At 37.3% G+C, this 22,389-nt stretch overlaps 1 protein-coding gene across 2 annotated transcripts in view; it reads right to left on the bottom strand.

Annotated features, from left to right (window-relative positions):
* The window catches only part of MID1 (midline 1), a 136,261-nt gene that overhangs the window by 50,751 nt on the left and 63,121 nt on the right, over positions 1-22,389 (bottom strand). Inside the window, exon 3 of one of the 2 annotated variants that reach the window (XM_090125825.1) lies at positions 13,432-13,515. The exons of the other annotated variant lie outside the window; for it this stretch is intronic. Within the exon in view, the coding sequence (XP_089981951.1) occupies positions 13,432-13,515 (84 nt within the window). The remainder of the gene's footprint in view (positions 1-13,431; positions 13,516-22,389) is intronic. 2 annotated transcript variants of the gene reach the window in all.

Here is a 22,389-nt window from a genome sequence, read left to right as displayed (position 1 = left end):
TCAGTAATCAACGAACTCTAATAATAATCAAGAAAAGAAATGTAAACATTTGAATGAATATGAAAACTACATGAGTCTTGGGCTGATATGTGAGCTATTCAAGGTGTGCAAAAGATAGATTTGAGGCCCAATTACACAGATATTTTTTCTTGAATGTAGTATTCAAACTGGAAGTTGAAATGTTAAAAGAGCACAGCAAATACCAGGCAAGCTGAATTTAAAGAACGTCATTAAAGACTTACTGAGGAGGGCTAAGTAGTTCTTTAGCTCACTCTTTTCCCTATTGGCTGATCTTGTGTGGTGAAAGGGGTTAAGGAGAACTTGAACCATTGCACAACTTTCCTGCAGCATCCAGACTGCATCTGCTTCCAGACTCCTAAAACATGGGATAAACTTGAAACCAAGTTCCTGCTCATGAGATGTCTAATCTAATCTTGAGCTAGCAAGATATGGGGAGTATTCACTGCAAAAACCGAAGCTCTGAGTTTTGCACATAATTAATGACAGACATTTATAGGAAAAGAAAGTAAAAACTCATCTGAAGAACCACAATTTATGCAGTATTATTAAAGTCCCAGCTTCTACAGATGTCTGCCTAAACAGTTTTTGAAAGCCTGTATTTTATTTGAGAGGTTACATTATGGAAAAAAAAAAAAAAAAAGAAGCCTGTTTTTAATCAGTCAATAAATATTACTGCATTTTGTGGTTGAAAAATTCCACCTTATCTAACCAAGCATGTATAAAAAGCAATTCAGAATTAACATCAAACTAGCAGGTTAGAAAAGACAGATGGCAAGTAGTAGACAAGGTTAACACAGCGATTTGGTTTGTTTTAGGTAGTAGACCCATGGAGCTGTCCTAAACCCTGTTCAGCTCTTTCTGCTGGTCTGACAAAACTGCCATTTGAGGGAGCTGAAGCCACTTGCTTTTATGCTTCTCGATGATTAAGGCTGGAACTCTGCCTCTTGGCATGGCTGGAAAGGATGGGATGCCTGTAGGCACACCCAACTTTGTCTGCTACTGGTGAAGCATTCTGAATAGATTACCAGAAGGCATTTATTCAAGAAATGAGACTATCTGTGCAGTGCCTCTAGTGAACAAACCAGTATATCTGTGCACAAAACATATTCCCAGCTGTTGTTCCAGCTTCTCCTTAGGAGCCATACTGGAACCACCGTTAAGCCTAAATGAAGCCAAAGTACAGCATCTCTTTTGAAGAATCAAAATCTAATCCACTGTCCAACAGCATGATAAATCAGGCATCTGTCAACCAACTCATCAACCAGAAAGACCTCTCCTTCTGACTGAAGACTGAAAGTGACATAGGGTGAATCATACTAAGCAAAGCACCATACACCATTATGTTTTACAGTACTCTTCTGCTTAAAAATGATCCAGGATTTTGCCAAGAATTATACCATGGGCTAATTCTTCCACTCTGCTGCACTCTAGTTTTGTGCAACTGAGATCATTGGTGGTTTAGTCTTTACCTTCCATAGAATACGTCCCAGCTGCAATATGTTATTTGCAATAAAAGTGTTGGCATCCTTCCAGCTTAATGCTCATTCTGCCACATGCTCTTCATGTCACCACCCACAGTTAGAGCTGGATCTAAACAAAGGTGTAAATCTCTTTGTGTTTCCTCATTTGTTCTATTTCCTACTTAGTATACTAAAATTCCCTACGACCTATGTAGGTCACTCTGAAAGTAATGCCTCTTGTTTATTTCCATGGAAACCACATCAGATACAAAGAACACAATAACACTATTTGAGAGAGCAAATTGTCAGCTACAAAACACCATTTTTTCAAATTAGTCACCACCATTAGCAATGCATTTTCACCAGCAATGAATAAGCGCCTGCATGCCATATTTGTAACAATCTGCACCAGTGGAGGCACCCACTGTCACTGTCACCACTGCTGAAATGCATCACACACCGCCTCACCATGCTCACATTCACTGTCTGGTCTCCAGAAACATTCAGCAAGTGCCAACAGATGCCATTTTTTCTTCACAGAGGAATACAATTCCACACCTTTGCTCCCATGTCAGACACCATTTTGTCGTTTTGACCCTTGTTGCCATCTGTCACATAGCAAAAACACATAATGGGATACTGGTGGGAAGGTTCACCTTCTACTGCTATATGACCAATATCTGCCTCTGACTCCATGGACCAACATAACAAAACAGAAGGTATTACTTTTGGAGCAGCCCTTGTAATTTTGCTTCTTCCCATCCTAAGATATTATTTTTCAGTCTTTACTGGACTGCACATTCACTCAAATTAAAATGCAATAACCAATTCAATGTTAATGCAATTATAATTTGAGGGGTCAATAACTCAAATACAGACTTTTATTGAACAGCCCCTGGCAACACATGCTTAATGGTTAAAAAAAAAAAAAAAAAAAAGGCAAGCCAAAAGCAAATGTCTTATGAAGAGGTGCAGATTCGCACAATTCTCTTATTCAACACTGCAGATAGTAACAGATGTGTTTCATTTGACTAATATGAACTGATCAATTAGTATGAACAAATGAATTGTTTATTCTAGCATGAACAATTGCAAGAGAATACGTCAAAGCAGTGTATTTTACTCAAGAAGATATGATTGCAAGATTGTGGACCATAAACTTTCATAGTTTATTTTTAGTATGTTCTTATGATAATACATCACTTGCTGTATGCCAAACCATTAACATAACTGAAGCCAGTTCTACTTTGTCGATACTTGAGGTCGTGTCATTACACTCCAAATATTATTTTCTACTTTTTTCTTCAGTTTACATACAGCTCAAAAGTATATACAGTGTAAAACTTTCTCTCAGTAAGAGTCAGTGGATTGTGACAATAATTTCCTAGTAGTATCACACAGCTTTGGTCACTTAAGACATCTAAAACATAGCACTAAAAATAAAAATTCTGCTGTAGTTTGTCAAGAAGCTAGGTCACATCATATGAAATCAAAGGATGCTTTTTGTAAAAGAGTATGAATAGAAGCCAAAATGTGAGCACCTGTATCAATTCACACTCATACTGTGTAAACACAGACTCTTCTATCACTGTTCCCATTTGTAACATGTTATTTTACTCTGCAGATTCTAAGCTGCAATTTTCCTTTGTTTTCTTCACATTTCAGATTATCAGCTGAAAACTCAAACCCTCAGGAAAGAGCCACATGTTTCCTTCATGAAGTAATTCACAAACTTATAATATATCCACATGTGCTAATAGCTAGAGATTTTGAACATTTACCAATAAATTAAGGAAAACATGCTTTGTCTTTGGTCTTGGTTAGAACATTAAATATAGAAAATCACTAACATAAATTTAGCATCAGAAACAAGAGCATTTAATGCATAGAAATGTAAAGCTATACATTTCCTATAAATCCCAGAAATCCATAAATGCTCAATTAAGAACGAATATTTATGAATAACAGAGAATAAAACATCTAATTGCACAGCCCCTCTTCTAGAAGAACAAGCTGTATTTGTAACTCAACTCTTCTTTAAAACCTTAGAAAGTTAAGAAAAATCATGACGATTTTAAAGAGTCATTTTTCTGTTGTCTCTTCTTCCTTCAAAATGCCAAGTTCTGAAACAATGTTCCTCCAGAGGAAATTGCATGTGACTAATGAAGCCTTTTAACTCACCTTTGAACAATTTACAAAGAATCTTAGACACTTTCATCTTACTCAGTCCAGCATATCTGAATTAGGGATGCAGAACTGAACTGGTCTTATACGGCTTGTTCATTATCTTCACATCAGGTGGGCTAACAGTTACAAAATGGAGAGCCAGCCTGCCTGAATCCTCCCATGTAGCTCTGGACACTCTTCTGTAGCCACTTATCACAACAGGCATTCAGGCAGTGAAAAATACATGCCCTTGTATTTTGTTGAAAAGACTAGCAACTTAGAGAAGTGTGCAAATCCAATTATTCCTGGAGAAAGAGAGGCAGAGATCTTAACATTTTGTTTGACGCATTTAGATAACGCAATTTATGCAGACTTCCTCTGGACAAATTATTCATTTAATTTATCACAGCCTTTGAAGTTTTCCCTACTATCAAGGGTAACAAACTTTTTCCACTAAAAATATGAGCCAAGGTTGACGACGTAAGTATGCTTTTCAAAATAGTTAGGGAAGATATGAAAATTTTACAGCCTATGGAAGTATTCATGAATTAATTGAGATTTTTATCTCAGACAGTTTTCTTGGAAGAAAAGACATAGGCTTGATTCACACAGCATTACTTCATGTCTGCAGTAATGAACAGATTCAGGACTACAGTCTCTGCAAGAAGCACTTTCTCTTTAGCTACATAAAACATGCACAAACTAGCACTCACTTACACGGGCACTCTTCCATGCTCTGTGATGTGCAAAAAAATGTTCTGTGCAAAGTACAAATGTGGAAGGCAAATAAAGTCTCTTCTGGTGTTTCTACGTGTGATTAGCAATAGCATTTTGAAGTCTCACAACACTGATTTAGGGCTGAGTCTGATTTCATACATTCAAAAATTTATAAAACATTCCATGAAAATTAGTCTTTAATTTCCTTCATTAGGTACTAAGTACTTTTATTAGTTAAAGAGCTGTTTCTGTAATCAAAGCATTACTTGAATTTATTACTGGCTTTGTGTGTGTGCACAGATACGGGTGTGTTTTAGCAAATCCTAGACTAAAATCAGGCTACAGATCAGCCTGTAACATACTGTTGTAGTATACTGGACTCTGTATCTGTATTTTGGTATGATTTGCCCAATTTTATTTCATTTGTGTTAAGCATTTTCAATCCTCTTTGTGAATAGGGTCATGTAACAAGCAAAAGTGAGCTATGAATGGGAAAGGAGAAAAACACCTATTTCCTGCTGACCTGGTCCATTCTTTCATTTTTCTCCAGGATTTTGGAAAGCAAATCCTAGCAACACTTGTTGGACCTCGGTGCATCAGTCTCTCTCAGCCAGAGAGGCTTTGATTCATCTTTTCTGCATACAGAAAATGCAGTTCTGTGAGATGGCCAAGAAAACAATTGTGCAAATAGCCAAGGAGGTGCCAGGAGGACTATGCCATACATTGCTCGCATAACTGATGTCAGGAGCAGATCTATTTCCCCAACTGCTCCGCTATTTCTATTAGCGTATACATTTTACAGTTACATGCTGACAGGAAAGCAAGTTGGTGTCAGTACGCATTTCGCTTTATTGTAGCTGTTCATGCAGGATATGGGAATTACACTTGGGAAAATTGTATATTCTAGATAATACTACTGAATATTGAAATGACAGCTCCATTAACTTTTTTTTTTTTTTTAACAATTGTTTCTGCCAGGGCACTTTGTATTCCACATACTTACAGTTTAGAAGTAACTTTTATTCAGGATTTGTTAACTAATAAGGATTTAATTATTCTTTACATTTCAATATCTTAGTAATTTCTTGCTTCTGTAAAATATGTTTGTTCTCAAAACTAACATAATAGAAATAATAGAATCATAGAATCTGTAAGGTTGGAAAAGACCACTGAGATCATCTAGTCCAACCACCATCCCATCACACCATGCCCACTAACCATGTCTCTCAGTGCCACATGTACATGGTTCTTGAACACATCCATGGATGGTGACCTCACCACCTCCCTGAGCAGCCTGTGCCACTGCCTCATCATTCATGCAACACAGTGCAGACACTATGTGCCAGTAAAGCAGGCTTGCACCAACAAGTAAGCTGGGAGCTCAAGATACTAATTTTTTGTTCAGAGTAGTACAGGTAAGTTTGATGTCAAGCTTTTGCTCAAAACAATATATGCATGAATACCAACAACAACAAAAGCAATAATTCGAAGATATCTAAGTTTAGTGTAACAGAGGTACGCTGCTCTTTACACAGTTCATTTATGCATGGTCAAAATGAAAGCTTACTGAATAAACATTACCAATTCATGCTTCTAAAACTAGCACCTAGAGACATTTCATGAAGAACTGCTTTCCTGCTGTTCAGTGTTAGTTTGAAATGGCATGTCTGAAAAGACAGGTAATTCCTGTTGGGTTTGTCCAGATCTTGAAAGCTGTAGATTCCCTTTAAGAAACATGCACTGCGGTATGTCTCTGTGCTTGACTTTAGCTGCTGGATACTTTTCAAACTAAATAGAAGTCTGGTTTGTTTCATTTTGCAGAGTTCTCCACAGGTACCATCAGAGATGGCTTAGGTACAAATGAATTTTTTACATCTAAAATGCTTCTGAGGCTCAGGGTCAAACAAGTAGCACTGAAATCAAAAGTGAATGAAAGAAATCACCATAAAAGCACAGCATCTGACACCTCAACATAGAGATTTTCTTTAAAGAAACCCTGCATTTGATAAAAGAGCTGTTCATCCTGAAGCTTGTAAAACAGGCCCTGGGGATCCTGATGGACAAAAGTTGACCACATGACCTCACGGCCAAAGTGATTCCTTGTCACCTCGAAGTGGTCAAATGCTCACACAGATTGCTTAGAGAGGCTTTTGGGGCCCATCCTTGAAGATATTTCAAATACTTAGTCCCTATGTAAACTGCCCTCATTGTTTGTTCAGTTGGACAAGATAACCTTCAAAGGCTTCTTCCAAACTAAATCATTCTATAATTCTGCATGGATAACAAGTTTCAAGAAATAATACAACTTCTGGGTAATACACAATTCTAGAAAGATATCATCACCTTGTGATCTTTGACAAAGAATAAATTGTAATTTATTAAGGGATGATTTCAGCTTTTGGAACCATCTTTAGAAATGATTAACACAGAACTAGACCTTAAAGTCAGACACTCAGCCTTTGCTGACTATTATGCATGCTACCTGATCTACCTGATTTAGTGAGTGGCAACCCTGCTCACGGCAGGGGGGAGCTGGACAAAGATGGTTTATCAGGTCCCTTCCAATCCAAGACATTCAGTGATACAGTGATACTAAATGTTTGTTGTTGTTGTTGTGTTGGTTGTTGTTTTTTTTTTTTTCCCTCTGATCGGGCACTCAAGCAAGGGTGGAAAAGTTGTCAGCTCTTTTTCAAGACTTGATCAGTCAGCAAGCGGTACCAGACAATTGTTATTTAGTTCTCCTGATGGCATGAAACTTCTGAAGAGCTTTAATTTAAAAACCCACCAATTGAGAGATCAGATTCAACTTTGCTTTTAACATTTGCTTGCTCAACATGAAGGCTGTAGCACAAAAGGAAGAAAAAGTCTTAAAATGTGTGGATTGCTCCACAGGGAAGTACAAATTAAATTAAGAGATCTCAGTATTTGGTGTTAGAAAGGAGTAAAGAAAAGAACATTGCCCAAATGACTTGCACACTCTTATATAAGTCCTGTTCCTGTTTCTCAGTTTTCCCTGAATAGCTTGGCTGACTATTTTTTCTCTTTTCCATTAAACTGTTGTTCTGTTTTTAGTGTTTTGGGTGTTTTTTTTTTTTTCCACTGTCAAAATGCTACTGAGGTGAATCGAAATAATTAAATCTTTCAGAAGTTTACAGTACATGTCTTCTACTTAGGACAGTTAAAGAAAATATGAAAGAAACAGAAACAAAATACTATATAATAGTTTGTGCTGAAATAATACACTAATTAAATAAAAATGCAAACTAAAAATTGCATGCTCTTCATTTGTCCTTGAAGGTCTTGCAAAAAGCATTTTCAGTTCAGTCCCACAGTTTATAAACTGTAAGTGCTATTCTGGATCCAAGATGTAATTAGACATTTTGATACTAACAATAGAGTTTATAATTTCACACCAGGCTGATCACCACTTAAATCATTTATTTCAGCTCAATACATCCCCTCCTAATTGGAATGTTTTGCCAGCAGTGTTCCCATTAGGACACAGTCATGTCATCATGACCGTTAGGTTCAGCTTCTCTGGGATCCAACCCAGGAAACAGTCATCTGAAAATAGCCATATTGATAGTGCAGATACATTAATGGATAACTTGTTCAACAGTGGGGTTTAAGTGAAATAAAAGAATGAGTATGTAAAAGTTTGCAGTCTGTTGCACAATAGATCAGATTCTGCAATCACAGTGGTAATGCCTGACTTCAGAAATCTGTGAACTTATTATACCTGCCTGCAGCAAGCGTTAAAAAGTAGTTTTGCTACACAAAAAGGGCTAAATTCTGCCATCAACTGAATGGTACGTGTACCATACATGGCACGCTTATTATCGCAGTACTGAGCAGGGCTACTCAAACCAAATTATAATATTCTGGTAATGATTTCTCCTACCTGATGACCCATGGCAAGGTCATATTCCCCATGTAATAGTAGAGGGTTTGCTTTGCTTCCCTGGCATTCTCAGTTCCCCTCCCACGAGTACCCACTTGCTTGTGCAGAGAAGAGAACTAATTAAAATGAAGCAAGTTCCACAGTTTCATGAGAGACAGAAAGTTCAGCAGAGGCATGGGATCTGGTAGGCTAGCAATAGATAACAAGTGATCCTGGTGAGGCTGGGAATCATTCTGGTGCTGGGAAGAAAAGGTGACGGAGACCTGAAAAGGAGGAGTGAGAGAAGAGCAACTATTTGGGAGTTAGGTGCGCTGCAAGCCCCTCTGAAAGTACAGCCAGAAAGAGTGAAATGGTAAAATAAAGAGTAGATTCTAGAAATAATAACTAGAAATAAGAAAGGGCTGGAGGTGACTGAACATTAAGGTGGCAGGAGATAGAAGTATAACCAAAGATGCATCAGGGAAGGCTGGCACTAGTTAGAGGATCAGCAAATGGGAACTACTGGGTTGAGGCAATAGCTGGTGCTGGGAAAATAAATCCAGGGAAACTGAGCTACTGGGACCAGACACAGGACTTGTGAGTTGAGCAGAACAGCAATGTGGAAGAGGGGGCTAAATGAAAATACAGCATTCTTGAAGGTCCAAACAGAATGGAAACCAAAAGAAAAGGTTTAGAACACATATGGATGTAGAACCAGGGAGATGGTACTCTCGGGACACAAATGCTGAAGATAGACAAAAAGGATCTGAGAAGGTACGGAGACAGGGAATGCACATCAGGAAAGGGGGAGACTGAGTTTATCAGAAGAAGATGGGAATCAGAAATTAGCCTCCCACTGAAATGGAGGTCTCTAGATGAATAATTTTGCAAGCTTAATAATGGCCTTTGTGTGGACTTGTATTGACAGAGAAAAAAAACGTCAGCTCCAGCAAGTATTTCCACAGTTCTCAAATGAACCCTAAGATACCAGATTCATATAAAAGAAACCAGTAGAGGCAATACTCTGTTTTTAATTGTTTCTCACATTTCTTTTTTTCAAACTTGGGAATTCGGCTTATACACAGAAAGTAAGAAGTAAAAAAAATAGCATTGCCCCTGGAAATGCTTCTCTTGTGTAAAAAAACAAAAAACAGAAATATCAAAGGATCCTTTATTTTTCTGAATTACCAATCCCTGATTTCCATTTTTACAAGTTTTGTATTTCACCCTATCTTTCTTTGAAAAGGAAACCAAAACGAAATACTTGTTCTCCCAATTCAGCTTTTAATTAGTGAAAGGTTGCAATTAAAAATAATTGCTTGGTTTCCATTTTCACTGAAGATATTATAGTTTAAGCATTGGGTCTTTATTCTCTGCAAGAAGAAAACATTATTTCCTATTACCTGCTACCAAGTATAATGTATAACACAGTGTGTCAACTATAATTAGTTTGCAAGTTTCTTATTAATATTCTCCACAAATAGAAGACTGTAGAATTTGTAGTTTCTCCCTTTTCTCCTTTCATTTTCTTTTTCTTTTTCATGACATTGCCAGTCAAAGCTGAAATTAGTGTGGCTTAGTTTTCCCCATCACAATTATTTCACAAAATGCATCTTCCCACAAAATGTATGACAGTTATCCTACTGCAGTTTTTTGCATTGGAAAATACCTGGGATTTTAAGCACCTGCTTTTAAGGAGCAGATCATTGCTTGATGTAAACTGTGGCTCTGACAAAGTTACTTATGTCAGCTGAGAATATGTCTCTGCTAACTGTGCCACTGATACTGACTTTTAAAAACAGATAAGGTAATTTAATGGAGTTGTTATGACAAATCTCCCAAAGACATCATATTTTTGAGGCTGCACTACTTAATCAGACACACAAGCCTAAAACTCTACATGAGTCTCTTAGAAGGTTACATTAAAAACAAGAAGAGCGTGGAGATTTCAGGCTAATACAGGACAGTAAAGTACCTTTTTTAGTACTTTATATATAGTTTTACTATAAATTACAAAAAGTTTTATAATTTATAATTATAAAATACTTTTTACTATAAAGAGTTTTACTTTAAATATAGTGAAAGACCAGAAGTTAAGAATTAGCAAAGAGATTATATAACTTATCAACAATAACAGAAAAACAGGTCAGCAAACAACAGGAGGAATTTTGTAGTGTGCTATTCAGCGGGCATGCAGCAAATGGGTTTAAGTTGGCCTGAGATACAGCCCTAGCACCTGGGGTCACAGTGAGAGAAACCTGGCTCAGCCCTGAGGCTTATCCACAAACTGCACTGCATGAACTCACCCACAAATTAGCCCTATTGCCTGGCCATTCTCCCAGCCTGCACTGCCCTGAGACACCCTGCCCTCTCTCACCAGTATCTTATGTGATCCTACAGCAACAGGCTTTCAGAACTTGCATCCAAACACCTGTCAACACCTTGTCTCACAGTAAAAACAAGCTGCAAAAGATGAAATGACTATGAAAGTGCTTCACAAGCTTGTTAAAATGTTATTACAAATGTGTTGGGTTCACTGAGTTTTTATTTCACCTTTATTACAAGATACAATCCAGTCAAGGAGTCAAGGATGTCATTACAGGCAGCTGTCCTTGTGACCCATTAAGACCAGGGTTGATGTGGGCAATGTGGACAGACATTAAACTACACTGACTTCCATTCCTTCTGCAAGTTCAGTTCTGGGACCCTCATAACCATTCTAAGAAGATAAAGAAGCAGAGGTGTTATCATCAACTCAGTATGCTGACTTGTACTGACAGAGGTATGTTGGCTGAAAATGCAAATGTCTTCTCTGTGGGTTACTCAAAAATGCCTAGAGAACCAGGTGTCTAGAATAGAGACTTGTTTATACTTATTATTTATTACCTTCAGAAGAAGTGTAAGCTCCTAAATATCAGGAAAAAGCTCATTCTTTTCAGCTGCCTCTGTTTCTACATCAAAGCCTATTTCCTTTTATCTTGCAATGGGGCCAAATCTGTTGAAATTAGTGCACAAACAAAGATATTTCTGGGTGCTAATAACACTCTCACCAAACATGTCTGTGTTCTTTTCATCCTGATGCAAGTTGAGACCACTTAGAAAAGCCAGTCTGACTCTGCTAAATGGTTTAGAGGTATTTCAGTATTCAACTAATGCATACTATACACAGAAGGTAAGATGTTCTTCCCCAATATTTTTATAGTGCTCACTATTTCTCTTATACTATTAGGTATTTTTATTTAAGGGATAACTCACTGTCCAGAAGAAACCCTGCTTTTTACTACACAATTTGTATGTCTGACTTAACCCACACAATCCTACCCAGCAAATCCTAATTCCTTTATGAAAAACAAACCAACAAAACCAACAACAACCCAAACACTCAAATAAAACAATATTTTCTACTTTCTTTCAGAGATTCTGAAAACAGCACAAGCTTTAGGGCACAGCAGCACACTTTCTAAACTACTGGGTTGCTATGTTACTTTCTTGTGCATCTGTCTCAAGAAAAAGCATTCCTGACAGTATCTAGCAAATAAAAAAGCTGCTTATGAGAGTTGCATTACTGTGGGCACAAGCTGGTAAAAAACAAACTGCAGAACAAGTTTTCACATACTTTGTCTTGACTTTTATTCCCAGGAGTGATGTTTATTCCGTGGCCTTTGCCACTTCACATCACTGCATGTTTCAGTTCATTCATCTGTAAGGGAAAAAAGAAACACAGCCTCACTGTATTTAAGAAGGCAAGGCCAAACTGGTCTGAGGGCAGTGCCCACCCATAGCTGCCATCTGTGACAGTGACACATGTGGGGTGGCAGTGCCTCCTCACTGTTAGGCCCTTTATAAACACGTATCCTGTGTATGCAGCGATGGCATTAGGGACTAACTAGAGGAGAGACAGTAGGAGGGCACGCTGAAACTAGGAGACTGGGAGTCACACTTTTCTAATGGTCAGGACTGGGCCAGCAGTGTGGAGGGGAGCAGGACCATTGCCCAAGGGTGCACTTCCCCGAACCTGCTCTCCTTGCAGCCTGCAGCAGTCTGGGCCAGGGCTGTCTGCATGTGCTTTGCACAACTTTTCTGAGTTTTGCTTGCTTTCTTTTTCCTTTTATTTACTTTTTTTTTTTTTTTTTCCCTTTAAATGAAGTTCTGTACAGCCAGTATTCTGATAGCTTGTGCAGGGATAGAAGTTAATTCTGTGCACGTACCAGTCAACTATACTGCAGTCTGATCGGAACACATTAGATAGAAGAGTTACATGAACAATAAACAATACAAATAGTCCTTATTTCAGCATGATATTGGCATTTGCTGACTGTGCTGACAAGGCCAGCTGAAGAAGTATGGGTCTCCCTCCTCACTGCCCCTCACATCTAGCACCACTCTATGGGGACAGAACAATAAAGCACCAAGACCAGTGATGAAGGAGGAAGAACTGCTTTCAACCAGTATAAGAAATGCAGTTTGCAATACAACTCTACTGACAACTTCAGTGCAAAAACTGAGGAAGTGATGAGCTGTGGCAGAGCAGGGAAAAAAGGTGCTGAACAGTTGAAATCTGCTAGGCTATCTGCATGGCACAGCCAGCAGCTCATGGAGTCACTGAAAAATGATCACGAATCACTGAGTACCTTTAAGCTCTGTAAAACATAATTGTATAGATCACCATTTTCTACCAGAGCTCTGATATTAAAAGGGGTGAGGAATTTACTAGAGAAAAACATGAAGTCAACATCTGATACTGGATGCAATGGTAAGAGAGGAAGGGAAGGAATAATTGTTTAACCTGTGTCAGTTCTCATAAAGCCTGAAGTGTATAACTTTTTCTCTTTGATAAGCAGTGACTCAATTTCAAAACAGCCAGTCAGCTCCAATTGCAGGCTGATGTGTTACTTACTCATTAAACCTAACGATGTAATAATGATATACTATTTGCTTATTTTTAACATATTAAAATCTTGGCATAAAGATCTGTGCTATCATGTCTCACTTGCCTTCTAATATCTACTTTAGATCTCCATATGTGACCAAAAGACTTGTTTTTCTTTAAAGTATAATAAATAACACCCTCATTTATTTCAATTTTCTGACAGCATTTATTTGACATGGCCACTGAAAAGTTACTTATTACTGGATATGCATACACTTGTGTTTAGGAAACTGACTTACGAATACAGGTGTCCTTACCTGGCCTACCACTGCACTACAGAGTGATACTGTCACAGCTCCTGAATTCTCAGCAAGCTCTGGACTCCAGAATGCGGTTAGTTCCTTGGTGAGAAAGAAAGGGATTGACACAGAAAGAAATCAGATAGCAGAGTCAGTATGTGGTAAGTGACTCAGAGACTGGTACTGAAACAGAAATCCAGAAAAGATTCCCTCATACAAAATCCCATACTGTTTTTCAATGTAGGGGAAACCCACACTATTTTCTTAAGACTTACACTTGTTGACATTATTATAGTTCTGAAAATTAAGATATATTTAGTCAGAGACTTTACTGATTTGCTTTTCTAGTTACCTCAGATTTGAAGGACGCTTTTACAAGGCATGGCTTTCAAAAGATAACAGAAAAATGAGGCCCCCATGAAGCATTACATTTTGGGCAATTCAGCTGCTAAACAAGTTTCTGAATTCCTACCTAAGCTCAAGACAGCTGGTGCGCATTCCCCATTGTAGCATCCAAATGCTTTGCCACATGAAGCATCTTGCCTCTAACCCCACAAGCAAGGTGTCAGTCAGATTTCAGCTAGTCAAAAATATCATATTTGAATGTTGTTATGGCTTCTTTGTATTTCTAGGCAAACAAATTGTACTTGTAGAATGTGAATATGCTCAGAATATGTTTCTCTAGAAGCATCAGTGCCACTGAGAAGTACAGCAAGTAAAGTAGCTGATCTCCACAAAACTCTGGTCTGACCAACTGTGTAGGGTTGTGCTCGGAAACAGGGAAGAACAGGGAGTGAACAAGTAGCTTTTTAACATTTCTGAAAAGCAGAGCTTCATCAGGTGTCTGTCCTGTAGTCATGTTAATAGCATTTCCCAATACTCTGTCTTGTTTCCAACAGTTTTTCATTTAAATCATCCTTCCATCTTTGACCTGGCTGACTGCTGCTATCTGCTGCTATCTGCCACTTCCACAGCAGCTTCCAAACTAACCACCTAGCTTCAAAAAATCAGAGACAAATCTTGGATAATGCCGATGTCCTACAAAGTTCGTTAAAATTGACTGTTGGGTAGTGAAGTGAAACCTCACTGTGGTGTGAACAATGCTGATTTGTAGGAGCCACTGGTTTGCCAGAATCATGCTGCTACTTTGGAAGACCCCCTGAGCTGCACTGCCTCTTGCCCAGCCTACAGCATGAGGATGGGACAAGGCTTACAGGATTTCAAGAAAGTTCTGAAAGAAAAGAAAACGGAATCTCTGAGCATGGAGGAAAACAGGATAAATTTGAAGGGAAGGGAAAGGAAGGGACCTACAAAGATCGAGTCCAACTGCCTGATCACTTCAGGGCTAACCATGAACACTGACAGTCACAGGGTATCAATGTCGTAAGTATGCAGACAGCTACCCAACACTAGTTATCTATCTGAACTATGCCACTGCTACAACACACGACTGTCCTTAAACTTCCAACTATACAAAACTAAGCAAATATACAGCAAAAAAAAAAAAAAAATCATTATTCAGATAATGAGTTTGGAAAAGCCAAACGCTGAATTATAAGCTGCTAGAAAATCCTTTCTTCCCTTCCACACTGCATAAGACACTATACTGCAAATAAAATGTCACTAGTGAATAACTGTGAAGTTAAAATAAATTCGTTGTAATTAAAGGCAGAGTCAAGCAGTAAAAATTTTCTCCAGGGACACTTATTCATATATTACTTTGCTTAAACAGTGCAGAATATAGGCTAAAATGTAAATAATGATTATTAGCTGTAACCTGTAGATGACCAACTGAGAGATAGTTGATCAAAATTAAACTAATTTATGAGCTCTATATGTAAATATGATAGAGTGTATTTAAAAACAACAACAACAACACAATCATTTACAATTGGAGGAGTATAGCAAATGTTTCTGAGTTAAAAAATCATGAAATTAACAGACATTCTATGCTTTTTTTTTTCCTATCCCTTGTAGCAGTCTTGTCACAAATCAGAACTAGGTGCTGTTTAAATGTAAAACAAAAAACTAATGCTAAAAACAAAGTACTACTATCCCCTTTTATTAATGCTATTTTGAATTCCTTCATATACAACTAATATTCTGAATAAACAAAACACAGTCTTCATTGCTTAGGAAGCTCAGAGCCTGAAGTGACCTTGCCCTGAATTACCAAGCTTTGTTCTAGCTAAGGGGACTAAATGTGAGAAATAGATTTGTATTTGGAAACTGGAACGCTGAGTTTCTTCAGACCCCAGAGATCCTTGTTTCATGCAGTGTTTGTTTCTCCCCCAGCTCCTTCCCCCTCTGAACTTGTTCCTGCCTGATCTCGATGGCAATGCTGTAAAACCAAGCAAGCTGATGAGAAGCTCTGACTGAGCGTACTGGGTGCTGAGCTATGGCTCTCAGAGATAAGCTGCCAAGCCCCGTAAATGTCATTACAGGTCAAAGTGTCAAAAACGTTACAAATAAATTTAATGGATGCACATTTTCCTATGGAGTTTTAAAGGGAGCAGCAGAGACATGGGGGAGATGAGGGAACGGCTGCAGCTACTGACACAGGATGCCCACATCACCTAAGGAACAGAAGTGCAAGAAGAGAGAACATGCCTACAACTTGGGCGTGCAGTTCCTACTGGCCTCTTTCATAAAATCTCCTCTTACATGTATGTTCACTTATAGAAATAGTTGTAAACTTCCAGCAAGCAATTTTCCCTAATCATTTTTGAAAGTTACAGAGGTTATTTTGGGGGTGCTTATTCTTTTCTCTTTCCCTCCAGATATTTCTGAGTTTCTCTCCACAGCAATTGTATTAAAAATTATATTGGAGGAAAAAAAAAAAAACCAAACAAAAAGGAATCTATTAACCAGCATTTACAAAAATAAATAAATAAATAGATAAAAACAACCAACAACAAAAAACATAAAAGTAATAGAAACATCATTCACATATTCATAACTGTCCCTGCTCCCAATCCCATACACAATCCCATACCCCCTATATATACACAAATCTCTGTAACAATAGTTCTGTCAAAATAGTTGTTATTCACCTTTGGACTCTTTCCTTTGCAGTACAAATTGGAACAGCCTAACTAAAAGATAAAGGGGAAATAAGTCTCTCTATTTGAAATTTTATGCCAGAATGAAAATTAAATCTTTGTGACCTATTCATGTATGCAATTGAGAAGAGATTCACTTTCTAGCTCTTTAATGATAGTAAACTGCTGAATTGAATTATAGCATTAAAAGCAGCCCTGTGCGCAAACACTGGACTATATTTAAAGGTTATTTTTCTTGTAGAGAGGAAAATGGACTAGAATATTAGACAACAGATGATAGAAAATAATTTGTGAAATATTCAGAGTAAAGACGGGAGGAGAGCACACGATTTTATTTCATTTAGTCTTAGCTTTGTTTTAACCACACCAAAATAATTTAATAATAATTCTGCTTAAATAGCAACTGTCTCCAATGCTTATCTTATATTCTCTATAAAGAAAAAAAAAAGGATACTAAATTAACGTTATTTTCCTGATGCTTTTGGCTCCTGATCAAAAATAAAGCTGATCTACTCTGCCTGTGCTCTACACTGACATTTTCTGTTAAAAGTTAACACTGCAGCATTCACTGTTTGCACAGTTTCAGGTTGCTCTATTTGCTCCACTAACACATGATGCTTTGTCAGACTTTTAGGATACTTCTATCTAGCATAATTAGAAAGAAAACATTTGTTCAGATCCTTTGTTTGCTTGAAACTTTTGAAATAAAATAGGTTATCCAAATCTGAAACCCAGACAGGAATTTAGACTTTTTTTTTCCCAGTTACTTGAGGCAACATTGTTTACAATTTAATCTATGAGCACAATACTCTTACCTCCCTACTGACAAAAGGAAGAAAATGAGGTTCCATCCTAAAGACTTGGCAGTGACTATGGGTGTGAGAAACACAGGGTATACTCACAGAAAGTGTAAGAATATGTATGATTTTGAAGTGCTTCAAGAGAAGAGAACAATGGAAGCAATGAAACAACTCTGGGAGGTTCTGCAGTGTCACATTGCTCCTGTTAGATTTTGTGGTTTTCTTTGAAGTTCAAACAAAGCTTTTTCCTATTCTATCAACTTCAAAGTTTATTTAAAAAAATCTAGATTAAAAAATCCAGATGAAAAATCATAGCTGTCAGTGTCCAAATTATTTTTCGGTCTCCAGAATTCTCCAGAAGTTGAATGACTGAGGTTTCTTTTAAGGTGCAATCCACTGCAAGGTACAAAAAATGCATCTTTGTGATCTGTTCTGCAACCTTTGATGGCAACTTGGAGGAACAAGGAAATGATCACAGCTAGTGGCAAGAGGGGCCATCCCTAATGCTCGGGTTGTATACACATTTAGGGCATGCTATACTCCTGCTTTGTAATGACAATATGCTAGCTGTAATGCTTTAAAAGCAGCCCACACAATTCTTTAAGACGTAATGATTTATTTTATTTAAACATAGGATAATGAGAAATTTAGAAGACAACAAATAGATTGTTCTGTTGTTTATTTTTTATTGTTTTCCAGTGGATCTGTGATGCTTTACACAGCTCTATGTTTAAATAAGTATGTTCCTTTTTTTGAACATATGTATGTAGCTTCATCATTTGCCATTCAAAATATGCCAAACAGAAAGGGATGCTTTTAGTTTGTTGTTTCTTGCACAGTGGTAAAAAAATAAATACAAAAATGCAGGTTGCAGGCATTCCTGGTAAATACTTGGCAGTTCTGCTTTGGAACAGCAGCCCTGGCCTTGATCCCATGAGCCTTCATATGAGTCATCCTTACTCTTGCAAATAGCGGCAATGGAAACAGCAATATATCACTATGTACCATATATATTCATTATGTGGGGCTGTTACACTGTATTATTTTTTTTACCATTCATAACTCACTTCCTAAGAAGCTTCTGTATTTTACATTTAGAGAATACTGGAGCATTTAAATGCTGTGTGTCAAATAGTACCACAAAGTGCACAGTCACTTTTATGTGTATGCAACATGCTTTGTACTGCTGTGACATCTTTCAGGTGATGATCCCATATCACTTACCCATACCCAAACTGGCAAGTCTGAGTGGAGACAGACTGAAAACTTCACAACTGGGGTTGTCTTTTTCTTTTTTAAGGAAGCTGGCAAGCAAGTTTCTAAGACTGAACAATTGATAATTTTTGTTGTTTCAGCACAATCCTCAAAGAATGTGCTTTTAAGGTATACAGCTCTAATTCTGAAATTTTTATATTTGCACCACAGCAATAAAGCTGCCTTTCATGTTTGATTGTGATGAGCAAGAAAGAAGAACTACAAGGCTGCATACAAGGTTATCCATAGTATATGAGATCTCTTCTCAGGTCTAATTATGCCAAGGAAGGAACTACCTGAAAATATAAAATCAGTAGCAGTTTTTTTGTTGTTTTGGTTTTAAATTATTTTGTCTCTGAATATGTTTTCTGTTAACCTTCTGCCAATGCTTACAAGAGAGAAAATAATCTTTTTGTAAAGCTTACTGGTTGTCAGTTACAAAACATGATTAGAAGTGTAACACTTGCATCAAACATAGCTGAACTAAATATTCATATATGAGTGCATGATCCTGCAGGCAACTGCACACCAGGATTAAATAGCACATACTGTTTCATGGCCCACCCTAGAATCATAGCTATGAAGACTTAATCTTTAGAACTGGGCCCTCAATCATCTACATATGGTAAAGTACCCATGGATCTTTGAAAAATCAGAGCAGGCATGAAATCCATCTTGTAAAATTTAAATAAAATAGGTGAATGAATACAGTTTTTTTCTTCCAATCAAACATAAAAAAAATCTTAGAAAAGCCCAGTATTTTAAACATTTCAACTACTCAAGACATATTTTGCATGGAATGAGACAAAAAAATACGTGAGAAAAGCAAAATACAATGATATTATTCAGGTCTGTAGAAGAGTTCATCAATAAATAAGAGTCAGATACCTAACTCACAGAACAATCTTCATGGTAGATGGGCATTTCATTGCTCAATTAAGTGTTCAGCCTAAGCATGTAGGTTTTGTTGCAGTGTTCTTTAATGTAGGTTTTGTTGCAGTGTTCTTTTATGGTTTATACACAGCTTGCGACTGCCTGGACCTCACATGGGACTTTACTACTCAAGATGAAGACAAAACACCCAAATTAATCCCTCTAAATTTTGTATGTGTTTAGCCATTGATTCCCTGCAGAATTTGTTCAGCAGACACTGAACTCAGCTTGGGCCTTTTCCATTTAAATCAACAAGCCTTGAGTCAGGCATGCAGTCATAGAATGATGTTACCATGAACTTTTAAAGAATAGGTACATAACCTGAAGCACCCCAATAAAAATGGATTATTAAAAAAGAAAAAAAGGATAACACTTTGTAAGGAATTATAATCAAAATAGTAATGGTAATACTATTTCTGACTGCCTAAACATAACACAGTTTTTACAGCTGTATTCAGTGTGGTAATTCTGCTGCCAGAGACTTTTTGCAGATGAATTGAATTTAATAAGTCTCTTACTGAGAGTCAAATTTTTATTCATTGAGTTCTTCAATGTATTTCAGAGCAGCAAACATATTTCACAGCAATACTAACAAACTGAAGTAGGTATTGAGTTGAAGTAGACATCCCCTGCTGTACTCTCAGAACCACACAAAAGAAACAGCAACTCTTACTGAGAATTAACTTCAGATTTGACCTACAGAGGCAGGTTTCTATAGGGTGATGTTAAGTAATCCACTGTGGGCCCATTAATCCCTATGCCTCTTCCAAACAAGGCAGCCAAATTGCGAAGGTGCTTTGTGAAATCACCTATTGTACATCAGATGCTTAATTGACAATCCTGTGTTCATTCTCTGCCAAATCCCCAGACATGAAAAACTCATGTTTTACCTCCCTGCAGACCCCCTCCCCCCCTTTTTTTTTGTCATCTGCAACAGACTGCAGGCTGCCAATAAAAATAAGAGGTTTACAAAACTTATTTTAGACATTAAATGCTAGCCTGGGGGTCTTTGTTTCTTGGGTCTTTTCCATGATATAAAAAAAAAAAACAGCAAGTACACAGTACCATTTTACATAATGACAGTCCTGTATCTCGTAAGCGCTCATTCTGCTAAAGGGCAAATTCTTGCTTCCATTTAAATCAACAGCAAAATTATCTTGTGCAGGGCTGGGGCCTTTAACAGGGCTTTTATATACTTACTTTTCAAATGTTTGCTATGCTGGTTTCTATTCCTTCCTCTCCCTCTCTGTTTTGTAATTTTATGAAGTTGAGTGAGCAAAATACAAATCTGCCCTGAAATACTTATGTAGCATTTAAACATTAGAAGTAGACTTTTCAATTTTCAATTTGTGTGCTACCAAACTAAGCAATCAAATAGCAGGTTAGAATTTTCAGTGAGATCAACAGTAGTGATACCATAAACCTGCATGTGCTCAAGAATAAGAAATCAATAAAAATCTAATAGGCCCACCAAGTATCTGTCCCCGAAACATTTTGAAACTGATTAGAATCATGCCAACTATCCTCTCATAAAACAAAAATGCATTAGGATATTCAAAAGTAAGAGAATTCATAAGACATAATTTCTGCTTTTTAAAGCAGATACTCCTCATTTCATGTATGTTGTGACTCTATGACCTAAAATAAAATAAGCGGGTATAGTAAAAAAAGTCATTCCATAAATTCAAATTCCTACCAAAACAGTATTGTGTGAATTGGAATCATCAGCAGAAGGACTTGACATATTTTCCAACTCTTGTCATCATAACCTCATAGGCTACTAGTTCAAATGAATTAAATAAAAAACAGATGCACTACCATAGCTTGGTGACAGGTTTTTTTTTGCACCTCATACTCATTCTTTTTCTTTCAAGACTATTATAACCAATATACGTGCAATGTATTTACATAAAACTTGTATACTTATTGAGGTATTTCCTTGACAAGGAACTATCAACACACAGTGTTGTTAAATGGGTCGGTCAAAGTAAAATGGACTATTCTCACAATGGAAAAAGCTATTTGTACATAGAAAGCTGATGTTCTTTCCATTTCCACCTATGTCTGCATATCACATAGATCATCCAGGGAGGCAAGAAGTTTGTATTAGATAGGAGAGGGCTCTAGTATTTCTAGGCAGAATTCCCTGATCAAAAGGCTGTTAACATTTGCTTTATATTCAGTACATTTTTTATATTTAGGGCACACAGGAATCATTTGACTTGTAGGGGCCACCTGAGCAGCATTTGATCCTTCTTGTGGACCTACTGAAGGCTTATTATGCAGCTGACAATCAACAAATAATATAGCTCATGTTCAGGAAGGTTGGCATGTCCTGATAGCATCAGAATTTCTGTGCTTGGGTAAAGAGCATCACGCACGTGCCTGGTTGGTGATAGCTGGAAATCCCAAAGATGCTTAGGACTTCACATGAAAGCAGCCAAATTAGAAGCATATGATCCATTAGAGATACCATCTGGAAACTCTGGGCACTCTTTTGTAGTCTTTAAAATTTCCTTGGACAACTTTTCTAGCCAGAAGGAGAGTACTTGCCCTAGAAAGCATGTTTGTGTAAGTTTTGTATTACAAACTTGCCAGGGACAAGTACATGAAATATATGTAATAATAATATATATGTACCTCACTGAATAGTAGCATTTTGGATGGAAATGCTTGTAGAAACTAAACTCCCATGCTTCTCAGAAGAAGTTCATTATAACAGTGGTTAGCTTTAATGAAGCAAAATCAACTAAATATCTGAACAAATCAGAAACACAAGTTTTTCCATGTTGCTTATTCTTTGGATAATTTCAGTTCCTAGGATTGCTCCCCACAGGCTGTTAAACAAACCTGTATGCTTCTGGATGTAGAAGCCTGCTGCAATGAACCTGAGAGTGCAGAAACCCCTCTAAGAGTACAGCTCTTTT

The sequence above is a fragment of the Phasianus colchicus genome, chromosome 1 (assembly GCF_987193195.1).
Source record: "Phasianus colchicus chromosome 1, bPhaCol1.hap1.1, whole genome shotgun sequence".
NCBI classification, from domain to species: Eukaryota; Metazoa; Chordata; class Aves; order Galliformes; family Phasianidae; genus Phasianus; species Phasianus colchicus.
This window is presented reverse-complemented; position numbering and strand designations above follow the sequence as displayed.